A 14412-nucleotide genomic window follows, 5' to 3' on the forward strand; every position below is an offset into this window, starting at 1 on the left:
CACTTCCCTCACGTGTAAAATGGGAAGGATAATGCTGGCCTCAAATGAGCCGTCAGTGTGGCGTTTACAGTACTCAACTTCATGTCTGTGCCCTTGGCACAGACAGCAATCACTCTCAATAGGCTACCTTGGGTTCAAGGTGTGGATCTGACTCCTTCTGTGGACTTGTCCCCAAAGGCCTTTCCCCAGCTTCAAAACAGGCACCAGGAATACCCTCCCCCGCCTTCTAGGAGCCAAGAGACTGGAGTCAGGTCCATGGTGGATGAGTGAGTGGGCATGCAGAAGTTCTGGGGCACCAGAATTTCTAGAGGCCTTTGTTTAAAAGCCTTCGTGAACAAGCCAAGTACAGACCCTGGAGAGGCAGAGAGGACCAACAAACCCCTTCTGCCCTCCAGGACCCCCAGCCACTCCTGCAGCAAGTAGGCACATCCACCTGGGGGGCTGCTGGAGCCCCTCCCAGGTCACAGCCCTTTCTAAGGAAGTGGCCCTTAGAGTGAGGTCAGGATGAGAAGGAATCTGGCAAAGAGTAGGAGGAAATATGGAAAGCTAGGAGGAGAGCGCAGCGTGCAAGCGGTAGGCAAAGGTGTTGAGGTGAAGTTGAGCTGCGTGCCTGGGTGAGAGAAAAGCAGGCCTGTGAGGCTGGACAAGGCTGGGGTGTGGCTGTGGGAGGGTGAGGAGTGATGTGAGCTGGGGACCTGGGGGTCGTGTCTTAAATACTGTTGTCAGGGAAGCTCCCAGTGCGGGGTCTCAGGACTTACAGGAGCATCTTTTAGGGTCAGGGAAGCACTGACTTGGGTGACTGACCAACTAGGCTGAAGCAGGGAGACTGATTTGAGGACTGGGGCTCCTTCCCCTGCTCCCCCTTGTCAGTCCACGACAACCAGAGGGCCTCTGCAGCACAGTGGGTGGAAGGAAGGAAGCTCAGCTTTGCCATTTACAAACTGTGTGACGTTTGGCAAGCTATGTAATGTCTCTGCCTCAAGTTTCCTCGTCTATCAAATGGGGATAATAATTACACCTTGTATCACAGGTTTGCTTTAGGAGTCTATGAATTAAAATCTGCAAGGCGCTCAGAACTATGCCTGCACAGGGTACAGCTATGCCTCTCCTAATCATCTGCCATTGGCAGATGCTCGCTCTTCTAGCTGAGAACGTTCTTTTGCCTGATACATAGTAGGAGCTTAGTAAATACAGTCTGACTGAATGTGTCTGCTGATAGTGATCAACTGTGAATTCTGGTACAATGTGTTTATGTGTGTGTTTGGGTAGGGGCAGGGAGGGTGGGGGTGCTTCTCCTGGCACAGTCCTCTGCCAAGGGGAGGCCTTCTTGGGAGGACCTTGTCAGGCTTCACACGCTCCCCACCCCCGCCAGGCTTGAGACCAGAGGAAGCAGCAACTTTCTTCGCTGGGAAAGTGTTGTGGGGCTCAAGCGTTTGGGGGTTTTCAGAGTCAACCGTCAGAGGCGAGGGAGTTTCTCTGCTGGCGGTGGCAAGGGCTCTCAGGGTGCACACAGCCTGTAAGCGGACCTCTGCGGTCTGCAGGGAAAATGCCGACTGTGTTTATTTTTCACCTGAGCCTGCAGGAAGTGGGGGTGGGGAGAGGGAGGCCGGAGCAGCCAGGCCCAAGCTTGCCTCCAGAGCAGGGGAGACCGACCTCAGGAGTCCCTCCTTTCCACCTCCTCCTACCTGGCCCTGCCCTTGGGCCCCTTCCTAGCTCCAGCCTGCTCAACAGGAGGACATATGAGGGCACCAGAGTGAGGAATCTCCAGCCATGGGCTAACCCCAGAAGGATGAGGACCCCCTTTGGGATGATGGGTTTTGAAGTGGCGTGGGAGGAACAGTAAGAGCAATGCCAAGGCAGGAAGGTCTGCCTGTGCTAAGGCCTCAGCAGGCATGGCCTCCCAGTCCAGGAGTCCTGGACTCGTCCTGAGTGCTGCAGTCTGGAGGGAAACGGGAAAGGGCTGGATGCAAAGGTCAAAACAAGGGTGTGGGAGTGTACTGGTCAAGGAATACAGTCTGCTGTCGAGTCTGTCACTGGCTTATACATCCTACCATGAGTGCCCAGCTCTCTGCCTGCAGAGGTGAGAAGAGGCTGTGCCGTCCAGATATTCAGGGACGAGGGGTGGCAGACAATCCATCAAGGCCTGCTTCCTTCCCTAGGAATGGGGCAGTCACCATCAGGGGAGGAGAGGAGCTCCAGTCACTAAGTTCCCCAGACGCAGGCCAGGCCCCAGGCAACTCCACCCTGCTGTCTGGGCAGCCTAGCCCTGAGACAGCCTTGTGCTGAGGCCGTGGAGCGGGACGTTCTGTTGGCCGAGGGGGGCATGGGGCACCAGGTCCTGTGCCAGACAGTTCCCACCCCCCAGCCACCACCACCAGGCGTGAAGGGGGCTGGGGAGTGAACTCAGAGGCAGCCTGCACAAACGTGGGAAGGACCGGCCAGGCCCTCAGTGCTCTGCCCTGGAGCCCTGGCACCTCGGGTCCTCCAGCTGCCTGCAGGTTCTCAGTGCCCTCTCTGCCCACCTGGCACCTCTCCTGTGGTTTGGCAGCAGAATCCTGTTTAATGAGGCTTTTCCCAGTTCCCAGGGAAGGCTGGTGGACAGGATGAGGCCTCAGTGCACCTGCCCCTGTTGGACACGTACATACCAAGCTTGAGGCTGAGCTAGATTCTGAGGACTCCTCGGCTTAGCGTGAGCTGTGCTACATACAACCTGGAGCTTAACTAGCCTGGCTGAGGAGGGTCAGCTCTAGCCATCTGTCAGGTGAGAGAGCTCTCTAAGACTTCTGGCCCATGCTAGCCGTCTTCAGGGAAGGTGGTTTGCTGAGAAATCCACTGTGGAGGCATCCTCTCCTTGCCTTGGAGCAGATACCCCCTCTCACCCTCCCAGCCTGGGAAGGGTGGCACTCTGGGACTGTCCTCCTACAGCTGGCACCTTGGACCCCAGGCTCTGCTCCTAAGATTTCCCAAGCTCAGAGCTGCCCACTCCACCAGCCAGGCTTTTACCCGAGGGCTGAAAAGCCAGCACCAAGGTGGGATGGCAGGGCCTTCTCTGAAGCGGTTTAAACTTGAAAGCCCTATGGCCTGGAGGGACCTGTTCACTCCACCACCTGTGCTGGGCTCCAGGCATTTGTGCCCTTAAGATGGCAAATGGTGGGACGCCCCCACTAAGGTCCCAGTTTCTCGAGGGAGGCCCTGAGGCTAGTCTTCCCTGTGTGCCACGAGGCCTCGGATCTGGCTAATCCCTATCCTAGGAATTTATCAGGTTAAGGAGGCCACTGAGGTTTCTAGAAAGCTTTCTACCTTCATAGGCCCTGGGTTCCTGCCTCCAAAATTCTAGGATAAAGCAGGATTTTTGCATCTGTGACCAATTAGGTAGCAGAGTTGAATAGGCTCATGCTTATTTTACAAGGAGCAAACTGGCCCTGGATCCTACAGAGGTAAGGTCACTGAAAAGGTCAGCAAGCCTAGTAGCTGCACTTCCCAACCCACTTCATATCCTACTACTGCTACTAAGTCGCTTCAGTCATGTCCGACTCTGGGCGACCCCATAGACGGCAGCCCACCAGGCCCCCCCCAATCCCTGGGATTCTCCGGGCAAGAACACTGGAGTGGGTTGCCATTTCCTTCTCCAATGCATGAAAGTGAAAAGTGAAAGTGAAGTCGCTCAGTCGTGTCCGACTCTTAGCAACCCCATGGACTGCAGCCTGCCAGGCTCCTCCGTATCCTAGGGACACTTAAAAAATGACCACTGGAGTAAGTGGAAGAGGTGGCTGGAGGCTAAAGCAACGAGGTAAAGTCCTGGACATAATGAGCAGGGAGAGAGGAAGGTGTTGGGGTTGGAGAGGTGATTAGGGTCTGACCTAGGGTGGTAGAGGCTGGGGAAGTCTGGAGCAGGCTCCAGGTTGACGAGGGACATGATGTGATTTATATGGCTGTGGATGGCGAAGCAGGAGACTGCTGCATTCGCCAGGTGGGAAGTGACTGTGGCTTAGACTGGGTGGGCACAGGGAGAGAGGAAGGGACGGTTGGGTTCTGATATATTTAGAAAGTAGAGCCATTAGGATTTGCTGACACACTAGAGGTGGAGTGTGAGATAAAGGAGCATCAGAGATGACTCCAAGCTGTTTGGTCTCAGCAACTGGAAGGACGGAATTGATATTAACTGAGGAATATGGAGAGGAATGTTTGGAGCAAAAAGTCAAAGATTCTACTTTGGACGTGTTGCATTTGGGAGCATTTGGAGAGTAGCGTTCCGGGGAGAAGTAGAGGCTGCAGAGATACAGATGTAGCATCATCAGATGAAGTTTAAAGCCGTGAGCTTGGATGAGGGCACCCTTGTGAGGTGAGGATTGATAAAGAACTGAGGGCCACGCTTGGGTCAGGACAGGGAAATGATAAAGAGCCAGAAACAAGGCCAAGAAGCAGTGGCCTCAGAGGTTAGAAGACAATCGGGAAGTGTGGCATTCTGGAATCAAAGTGAAGAACCCACTGCGAGGAGGAGGGAGAAGTTAGTTGTGTTCAATGTGCCAAGAAGCCAGGTACAGTGAAGACTGAGAACTGACTGCTGCGTTCAGCAATGTGCAAGTCACTGGGGACCTTGACAAGTCATCTGGTGAAGGGACGGGGACAAGAAGCTGGCTTGGATGAAGGGATAACAAGGGCTGAGGACTGGAGGTAGAGAACAAGGACTGCCCTGCTGAGATGTGCAATAAAGGGAAGCAAGAAATGAGGTAACACCCGAACATTTACAGCTTGGAGAAATGGCAGTCTGCTGGTGCCCTGAGTGGGAATAGAGAGTGGTCTAGCACAGGGCCTGGCATGTGGCAAAAACTCAGTACATGAAGAAATCGCATTCCCCACATATCCCATATCTGTCCCAGTTTCCTCTCTCTCCTGCCAGACACCTGCGGGCCTAAGAATCCTACATTCCACCTTCCATTCCCCGACACAATCCAAACCTGTTACTGTTGTCTGGGTCTGTGCTGGGAATAAAAGAGGACCTGAGAGTGACAGGACCTTCCTTTCCCCAGCTTGCTCAGAAAGCCTGGCCTTCGGTCGCAGCAACCAAAACCTGGAAGTGACATGGCCCTGTCATCAGTCTCCCCGGTGATGCTGCCAGGCATGTCTGCCACTCATCAGTCTCCCCAGTGCTGCTGCCAGGCATGTCTGCCGCCTCCAGGCAGGCCTCCTCTGGCGTAATAAGACCAAAGGGTCTGGCGCAGGTGGCACCGGGCACCAGAGGGAAAGGGAAGGTACCAGGAGTAGCGTTTCATCCTCACTCTTCAGGGTGAATGAGGGGCTTCTTACACGGCGTCATGACAGCCATTTGCGACAGGGTAACGGGTGCCCGGGTATGGCAATAAAGTTAGCTCCAGGAACTGGACCTAGCTGGCAGATTCTTTCTCAGGCTTCCAGTGGAGAGCCCTCAGAAAGCTCTCCTGCCTGCCCCAAGAGCTCAGGAGCAGGCTCTGGTCGGAGGTGAGGCATTGGCCTCAGGAAGTTGGTGTAGTGTCAAATCCATGCCAGCCACAAAGGAGCCAGCACTATTAGAACATTAATTCCTATCTTCCTGAGACATGCTGATTAGCCCTGGGATCTAAGACTCCTCCTGGTGGATGGCAGAGGGATGAGCGGGAGGCTGACAGGTGGTAATGTCGGCAACTTACCAGAGTCTGGGGGGAAGGGTGCAGCTTGTAGCCCAGCCTGAAGCTCCCTGGAGGCAGGAATGTAGGCGAGATGGTGGCCAGGACTGCTGCAGACACATGTGGGATCCTGTGCCCACCTGGGAGCCTCCTGCCACGGCTACAGTGTGATTCATACCTGTCGGTCCCTTTAGCCTCACCTGGACTGCCAAGAGCCAGTGCCAAAGGACCTAAGCCAGGTCTTCCCACCAAGAGCTACCCTAACCTTCCCCAAAGCTGGTGATGAAGGGGTTTATGAGTCGCATCCATCATACTGGCTACATTCATCCAGTGAGAAATTTCACTTATGGGCTGGGAAGAAGCCAAGACCACAGTCTCTATAATCATTAGTGTCTTGCCCCAGATACATCCCAAAGATACTTCTTCTGTGCCATGGGTTAGTGGTTGCTCATCTGTGAGCCCAGCCGGCAGCGTCCCCATAGGTGGGCTTTTACAAGTGGTGCTAACCTTGAGTTTTAGATGATGTCTCCAGGGCCAAGCCAGCAAAGGTGTGCACTGAGGATATGCAGAGCTGAGCCGTGGCCCTGAGCAGCACACTCCCTGTGGCTAGGTTCTGATGGGGAGCCCCCGTCCCAGCCTGAATGAGTCATCTCATGACAAATCCATGTGACCAGTGTGAAAAGTAAGAGTCCTGTGGTGCCGAGGGAACAGGAAGTGTGGAGGCTGGGTGGGTTGGCTCTGGAGGGAGCCTAGCCACACCTGGAGCCAGCTTGCTCCACCTCCCTTGAGAAAGAAAAGGCCCCCTCCACTGTTATAAAATCCTCTTAAGTGGTGGCTCCAGAGGGTCAGACACAAGCCCCTCAGTCTAAGGGCCAGAGGAGAAAAGCAAGCTCTAGGCTGTCCTAAGGCTGAAGGCTTGTGAGCAACGCACCAGACAAGCAATTGGGCCTCAGAGAAACTGGGGGATCTCTGAAACCAAGAGACAGGAAGAATTTCCTGGGCAGGGGGAAAATGCCTCCTACAGCTGAGGACAAAGAAAGACTGAGACTCTGGGAGATTGGACTCCTTGAGCAAAGTCTGGGGCGAGGGCGGTGGAGAAGGGCAACAGAGCCACAGGACACAGGGTGGCTTGAGTGGGGTTCTGTCCAGTGAAGCCTGTGGTTTTGACCACCTCCACTTTGCTCTGATGGTTGGGCTACCCCCACACAGCAAATTGGGACTTTGCTCATATGTGCACCCCAGTCCTGTGCCTTCCTCAGGTCTCCCATTCACCCACCCACCCTCCTTGTTTTTCAGAACAAGGCCAGTCAGCCTTCCCATGGTGTCCCCCAACTTTCTCCTCTCTATGACCATTTCAGCAGCCCACACCCCACACCTGCACCAGCTGACATCAGCCAGAAGCAAGGTATGGATCCTGGATGGGAAGGGCCCAATAAGACCCAGAGGAGTGGTGGGGAAAGGGGATCAAGTCCCTGCCTTCTGAGAGCAAGAGGCTAGACCCTTTTTGAAGGCACCAAAGGGTTGGGCAAGATGGTACCAGGTCAAAATTTGAAGGTTTGAGGTTTAGGTAGGAGACTGAATCCTAAGTGGCTAACCAGTGCCAGTATGGGAGTAGGCCTCTGTGTGAAGATGATAAATAGAGAACTTGTAGTCTTTCCCTCCCCACAGTGAGAAAATGGAAAGTGGTGGTTGTGATGGCTGATTCACCTCAGCCTCGGGCAAAGTCATTCTGAAATCAGCCACTGTCGGCTGTGGGAAACCTGCTGACTCAACCCTGGGGAGGAGGGGGCAAGAGCAATGGGTGGAGCCCTGGGTGCCTGGGCCAAGGGGTCTGCCTCCTGCCCAGAAAGCCAGGCTAGAGACCCCAGCAGAGAGGCCCCAGTTGGAGATCAGCAATGAGCCAGGGCGTGGCAAGGTTTGGTCTTCCAGTCCTTCATGACTCCAGCTCTGCCACTACCCAGCCACTGTCCACAAGCAAGTCACACCAACCATCTGCCCTTGTGCCCACAGTCTGCAGATGGGGCACTCTGATCACACCAGGCTAGTCCTGAAAAGACCAGTATGTCTGGGCCTCTAGCACAGGGACACGGGATCTTGAGGGCCCCACGGGAGGCTCTAGGATGCAGGAACCAGCTGGAGTGGCTTCTAGGTCAGGCTAGCTCACTTACTCTGCCCCTCTCCCCTGCAGGAGTTCACAGGCCTCTGCAGACCCCTGACCTCTCTGGCTTCTACTCTCTGACCTCAGGCAGCATGGGACAGCTCCCCCACACTGTGAGCTGGTAAGTGAGGGCTCAGTGGGAAAGGGGCCCCTTGTGCTGGCTGGACCCATACCCGCCCTTCCACTTTCCTCCTCCACTCTTCTGTGCTGAGCACCTTGCTGCCAGCTCTATACAGGTAACAGGGGTTGGCCAGCGCCTCTAGCCATACCTCAGCCAGCCACACAAACTCCCTTTGGAAAGGCAGGAGACCCAGCCCTGTCGTGCTCCGCCTTAATGTCTGAGACTTGAATGGGGGAACCCTGGGCTGTTTAGGGTCATATGAGTGTGTGAGATAGAAAGGCAGGCCTGAGCAGGGAGGTGGCAGCTTGCAGGGACACAGGAGAGGCCGCTGTTTCTCAGTGGCCTGGCGGACAGGGGGATGCTACCCACTCGTCTCTGTGTCTGCTGCCGGCTGGTCCCCTCCTTGGCAGAGCTGCTCGAAGGTCAGGGTCCGTCTGTGCCCGTATGGTGCCTGCTTCAGTCCAAACTCCTGGCAGCCTGCTTGTAGAGTCCACTAATGCTGGGCCAGGAAAAGCCAGCCTGGATCCTATGCAGCAAATCCAACCATGAGCCAAAGGGCCTGTCTTTGGCTGGAGCAGGGTCTTGGCAGGGTATGTGACCTTTTGCTCATCAACCGCAGTTTGACCGAGGCAGGTCTCTGGCCTCTCTAGGTTGGGACAGTCACCCAAAAGTAGGAAAGGCTGGCTTCCCTGGGCCTGCCTACCTCTTTCTACCTGTCGTTTATCCACATTCAGCTCACTCTTCCATGTCCAGATTCTCTCTGGATAAAGCTGCACCTTGAAGACAAATCAGGACTACCCCCAGGACTGGCGTGTGGCGGGCAAGCTCTGGGCACCAGAGAAGCACTGCTGCAGCAGGTTGATCCTCAGGTCCCTGGCCTCTCATCTCTCAGTCCACCTTGTGTACAACTCAGACAAGAGGCCAGCTACAAAGCATGGGAGCAGTGCTTGGATTGAGGGCTGTAGAAGCCTGGGGGGACACCTCGTCCATCTTGGGATTCCCAGGGCTGTTTCAGAAGAAAGGCTGTTTTGGCTAAGTAAGACCTTGACAGATGACCAGGAGTTTGAAGCAAAGTGGGACAGAACAATCCTAAGTGTTAACAGTGGGCATGAAGGTCCTATTGGCAGGCATGGAAATATCAAGCCCAAATTTCACAAGATGAGACTGGAGGGGACCCAGGGATCTTCTAAGCTCAGTGCCAGGAGAGTGCTGTCATTTCTGGCCCTTAGACACTAGTAGAAAGGTTAGCTTGCAGAGAGAAAGGTTGCCCTCTGGTGGCAGATGTTTAAAACATACACTAGCGTGGTCCAAGCGGAAGCCAGTTTACCTTATTACACTAGGGGTCAGGCCTGAGCACAGTGGGGAACTCCTTCCCCACATCTGGCCAGTAGTCAGACTAACAGTTGGCCAGTAGCCAGACTGCTAACAGCTATCTCTCCCAACCACAGGCCCAGCCCTCCTCTCTACCCCCTGTCCCCTTCCTGCGGATATAGACAGCACTTCCCTGCCCCCACCGCAGCCCCTGGCGCCCCCTACCCCAGGTGAGTCCCCCACCCTGCAGCTAGGCTCCTGCTTCCTGTTGCCCAGGCTTCAGTGCCCACAAGAGGCTATGCCCAGACCAGTGCTTGCCCTCTTGTCGTCTGTCCGTCCGTCTGTCATTCTCCAGCCCCGAGCTGCCCTGTGACTGAGAATGAAGCCAGTGGGAGTGTAGGAGGCTTAAGCCCAAGTCATACTGTGCAAAGCACCAGAGCAGCCAGAGAGCGTGCAGGCACACGTGTGCAGGTGTGTGCACACTCACCTCTTGTGCATCCCGAAAAGGGTCAGGACACCTCTCTTGGACATTCCTGGAGCTCTGTCCAAACTTGAGGCAGCACCTTTTACATGTCTTAGGGGCCACCTGCTCAGTGACTCCATACTGTACAAGTGGGAACTATGTGTCCACGTGTGTCCTCTCACTTAGCTCACTTCCTCGGAGACAGACCTGTCCAGGCATGGAACAGGTTTGTCAGCAGACACTTCTAGACCTACTGGAGCCGCCAGCCCAGGGTGGGAGGGAGAGATACAGCAGCTATCTGGGTGAAGGGGAAGCCCCAAGGAGACCCAGCCATGTCTGATGGGTCAGGACAAGCTTCATGAGGATAGCTCTTGAGCGAGGGGGACAAAGATAACAGCAACCAGCCGGAGATGGCTGAGGGGCAGGAAGTGATGGGAAATGGGGTGCGGAATGGGTGTGCAATCCCTAGGAAGAAGCCTGGGTTTTATTCTATGAGCAGTAGGGGGAACAGCACTCAAGTGCTGTTATATGGAGGGAGACCTGGAGGGGTCAATGAGGAAAGGAAGGAAGCCCACAGGGCAGCTGCAGGTTGAGGCTGAGCTGGTGAGAGCAGGAGGTGAGAAGGGGACAGATTCACAAGTTATTCAGGACGCCAGGAAGCACCTGAATCTGCTGCACATGTAGATTCTCGCAGTGTCTGGGCAGTGCTGGGAGCAGGTGTCTGTATTTCTGTGTCTTGTATGCAGCCAGTGGAGTTGGGTGACCGTTCGCCTGTCCTCGCGTGCTGTGCGGCGGCCTCTGTGTGTCCACAGATCCGGGCCGTGATGCCTGGCTCAGCGGTAACTCTTCTTTTGCCTCTAGGTTCACCCATCCACCCCTGATGCTAGGTTCTGGTGTCCCTGGTCACCCCGCAGCCATCCCCCACCCAGCCATCGTACCCTCTTCAGGGAAGCAGGAGCTGCAGCCCTATGACCGCAGCCTGTGAGTGAACAAACACTTGGGGGCGGGGAGGGAAAATAAGCAGACCCCAGGACACACATTCCTCTCACCAGGGTCAAGCCCTCCCTCCAGGGACTGCCAGATCCCCTGTCAAGCCATCTTGTGGCAGTTTACCACTGACCACTGTTTTTTTGACCCTCAGAAGCAGGAGTGGGGTGGATGGAATGGGAAACAAGGATTTAGTTTGAGCCCAGAGAGGAGGGGCTTTCCTTACTTAGCTACAAAATTCCTATAAGGAACAATAGTGAGCTCCGCTCACCTACTCTGGGGCAGCTAAAATAAGATACCATTTACAAAATCCTAGTATATCTACCCAATCACAGACAGAGACAGACAGACACACGGGACACGAGAGGGGCGCATTAGGTGCACACCGTGAAGGCTCCTGAGTGTTCACATGTCCCTCAGGAAAGCTCAAGCAGACTCTAAGGCAGAGAAGGAAGCCAAGAAGCCGACCATCAAGAAGCCCCTCAACGCCTTCATGCTATACATGAAGGAGATGAGAGCCAAAGTCATTGCCGAATGCACGCTCAAGGAGAGTGCTGCCATCAACCAGATCCTGGGCCGTCGGGTGAGGCCGCGGGGGCAAGAGGGCTGGTAGGGGTGACTACCCTGACTACCTTCACGCTGAGCAGCCTGCCAACCCTGATGCATCCTCCATCTGCCCCCCTTCCCCACTGCAGTGGCACGCACTGTCCCGGGAAGAGCAGGCCAAGTATTACGAGCTGGCCCGCAAGGAGAGGCAGCTGCACATGCAGCTATACCCAGGCTGGTCGGCGCGGGACAACTACGTGAGTGGCCAGACACACGCAGTAGGGGAGCCTTCTGCATGCCATACCCTAGAGGAAGTCAGGACTGCTGTCCTGAAGGCACACAGGAGGAGGGGACAGGGTGGAGCAGAGGCTCAAGACTTTCGATGGCTAGCTCAGGAGAGGCTCAGGTGAGGGGAGCCGGCCCTGAAGGCAGGCTCACATCCGTCCCCTCCCCAGGATGTGCTTCCACACAGGGCCGTTGTGCAGTATTTGACTAGGTCAGCACAAAGAGGAAAATGAGCCTGAAGTCACCTCCTCCTCCAAAATGGAGGCCAGTGTGGGGAAGGGAGGAGGAGCCCCTAATTTCCCTGTGGTTACCTAGCAAAAACTGGTGTCAAGAAAACACCAGGGCCCCAGGTCAGAGGGGATGGTGGGCCAGGAACCCCAGGGGCAGCCGGACTAGGCAGTAGGCTGCAGGTGTCCCAACTCCCATCCAGAGTCCTGAGCATCCACTTTGTTCCCTGCAGGGGAAGAAGAAGAGACGGTCGAGGGAAAAGCACCAAGAATCCAACTCAGGTGAGGCCTTCCCTCAGAGCTAGGCCTGCACCTCACAAATCAAAGCCCCACCAGAGAAAGAGCTGCACTAGATCCAAGGGAGTTTCAGATGGTCAAGAACCTGCCTTCCATGCAGGAGACCCAGGTTTGATCCCTGGGTCGGGACGATCCCCTGGAGAAGGGAACAGCAACCCACTCCAGCAACCCACTCCAGTATTCTTGCCTGGAGAACCCCGTGGACAGAGGAGACTGACACCATGAGTGGACACAAAGAGTTGGACATGGCTGAGTGACTGATACTCTTTGCTATTTTAAGTCCCAGGGAAGACCAGCAGAATTTTATTTTTGGCTGGGCTGGGCCTTCATTTCCGCCTAAGGGCACAGGCTCTAGGGCATGCAGGGTTCGGGAGCTGTGGCTCCCCAGCTTGCGAGCACCAGCTCAACAGTTGTGGTGCACAGGCTTAGTTGCCCTGCAGCACGTGGGATCTTCCCAGAACAGGGATCAAACCTGTGTCTCCTGCACTGCCAGTGAATTCTTTATCACTGAGCCACCAGGGAAGCCTGAAGCCATTTCTTGCAGCAATGGTTTGTGACCCACCACAAACACACACTCCTCTATAAGCCCTCCTAACAGCCACCCTCTGCCAGAGAACCTAGTAAGGAACTGAGTGTGTGAATCAAGACTAAACCCAAACACTGCATCCAGATTAGTTCGTGGAGGTGTCTGGGTGGAGTGCGAGCCACGCTCCAGGCCTGAGCCCTATGGTCACACAGCCTGTTGGCTGGTGCCTAGTAGGTTCTCTATTGCCCCACCCCTCTTTCTCATGGAGGTGCCAAGTACACTCCATGAGGACCCAGGAAAGCCATACCCTGCTCTAGGTAATCTTCCTGTGGGTGAATTCCTGTCCCAACTCTGATAATTCACACTCCACATCCATGAATGACTTTCTCAGTTGTGCTGCCCCCACACAGGAGGCTAGCACTGGGGCTCAGTAGAGTCCTCAGTCTTTTCTCTAAGATTGGACAATGTTCAATTGTGTGTAGCATAGGCTTTAAGCTATAATATAGGGGAAATCAATCAGGCAGGACTGGGCACTGGCAAAGATGAAGAAAAACTGACAGCTAAAATAGATGGATAAAATGGGCAAGACCTTGGGGGAGGGGATGGGAAGCCCTAAGGCAGAAGCTTGATCCCCATGGGCCCCTCAGGCCCTTCTCTCAGCCCCTTTGCTGCAGGGGGCCCCACAAGGCAGAGAGGAGCCAGCCTGATAGGGTCTGCTCCCTTCCACCCCCACCATTTTTCCCCTGCCTCTATACTGCCAGCTGGGTGCCAGCCTTTTCTGATACCTTGGCTTTGGGCCCTTGGCCTCCCACTAAGACTGGACAGGCCATGGAGAGGCCCTTGCCTGTAGGGACTGTGGGGTATCTGTGACTGGCTAACACTGATATTACCTCTTCTTTCTGGGCCCTGCTCTGCCCTGCTGCCTGCCTGCTCGCCCTCTGCCCTGCTCTGCCCCTCTGGCATGGCTGTGAGCAGACCCTGGCTCGCCTAAGAAATGCCGTGCTCGCTTTGGCCTCAACCAGCAGACGGATTGGTGTGGTCCGTGCAGGTGGGTTTGTCCCCACCACCACCCTCCCTTTGCTTCAAGCTGCTTCCCTGACTCTGCAGATTCTGCTGGGCCTGCTGTCCTCCTTTGGCCTCTAGCACCCCAACATACCCACAGACTGGGAAGCCAATGCCTCCTAAGAATGAGAATGAACACAGCTTCTGAGGAAGATCACTTGGGTCTAAGTGGAAGGAACAGGAGAGAATATCCTAGATGGAAGGAAAGGCGGGCTTTAAAGGCATCTCTGGGGCCTGGTGCCCAGGGTTCCCTGGTAACGGTTGTCTGGTGCTAATCAGGCTGAGCAGGTCCATATTAGACAAATCTCGCACACAGCATTTAAGTGGCTCAAGCCCGTCCCCAGGCCTCAGCGTCATCGTGGTCCACCAGCTCCTTCACGTCAAATTGGGATCCCTGTTGTACCATACTGAGCCTCAAATCTAAGAACAGCAAAGCAGTACTGCAGTAGAGAATACCCTGAATAAGGCAAATGCACAATAGCCATGTGACCTACTGAGACCAGATGGAGGGAGAGGTCAACACAGGTACCCTTGGCACCCATACTCAGATCCTATGGCATTAAACCTGTGTTTCACCATACAATATTTGTATATGGGAAAAGAAAATATACCTACCAAATATACCTATATTAGGCTCAGGCCAGGCCTGCCAGGGCCAAGGCTGAGGCTGTTCCAGGCAGTAAGTTCACTGACTAAGGAATACTTGTTCAGCCCCGAAGGGTACCCCCACGTTCCCTGTCCAAGAACAAAGAGGAATTTGGGGGAATAAGTGTATGTACATATGTAC

The 14412-nt window shown here is 55.0% G+C and overlaps 1 protein-coding gene across 10 annotated transcripts in view; it reads left to right on the plus strand.

Moving 5' to 3' along the window:
* Positions 1–14412, plus strand: part of TCF7 (transcription factor 7) — a 32344-nt gene that overhangs the window by 15766 nt on the left and 2166 nt on the right. For 4 of the 10 annotated variants that reach the window (XM_042250518.1, XM_060416504.1, XM_042250522.2 and 1 more), the window contains 8 exons: positions 6939–7047; positions 7831–7921; positions 9370–9462; positions 10557–10676; positions 11103–11265; positions 11378–11485; positions 11974–12022; positions 13539–13611. In XM_042250518.1, the coding sequence (XP_042106452.1) occupies positions 6939–7047; positions 7831–7921; positions 9370–9462; positions 10557–10676; positions 11103–11265; positions 11378–11485; positions 11974–12022; positions 13539–13611 (806 nt within the window). The remainder of the gene's footprint in view (positions 1–6938; positions 7048–7830; positions 7922–9369; positions 9463–10556; positions 10677–11102; positions 11266–11377; positions 11486–11973; positions 12023–13538; positions 13612–14412) is intronic. The other 6 variants (XM_012178490.5, XM_012178489.5, XM_042250521.1 and 3 more) reach the window with 3 other exon arrangements.

The sequence above is a fragment of the Ovis aries genome, chromosome 5 (assembly GCF_016772045.2).
Source record: "Ovis aries strain OAR_USU_Benz2616 breed Rambouillet chromosome 5, ARS-UI_Ramb_v3.0, whole genome shotgun sequence".
Taxonomy (NCBI): domain Eukaryota; kingdom Metazoa; phylum Chordata; class Mammalia; order Artiodactyla; family Bovidae; genus Ovis; species Ovis aries.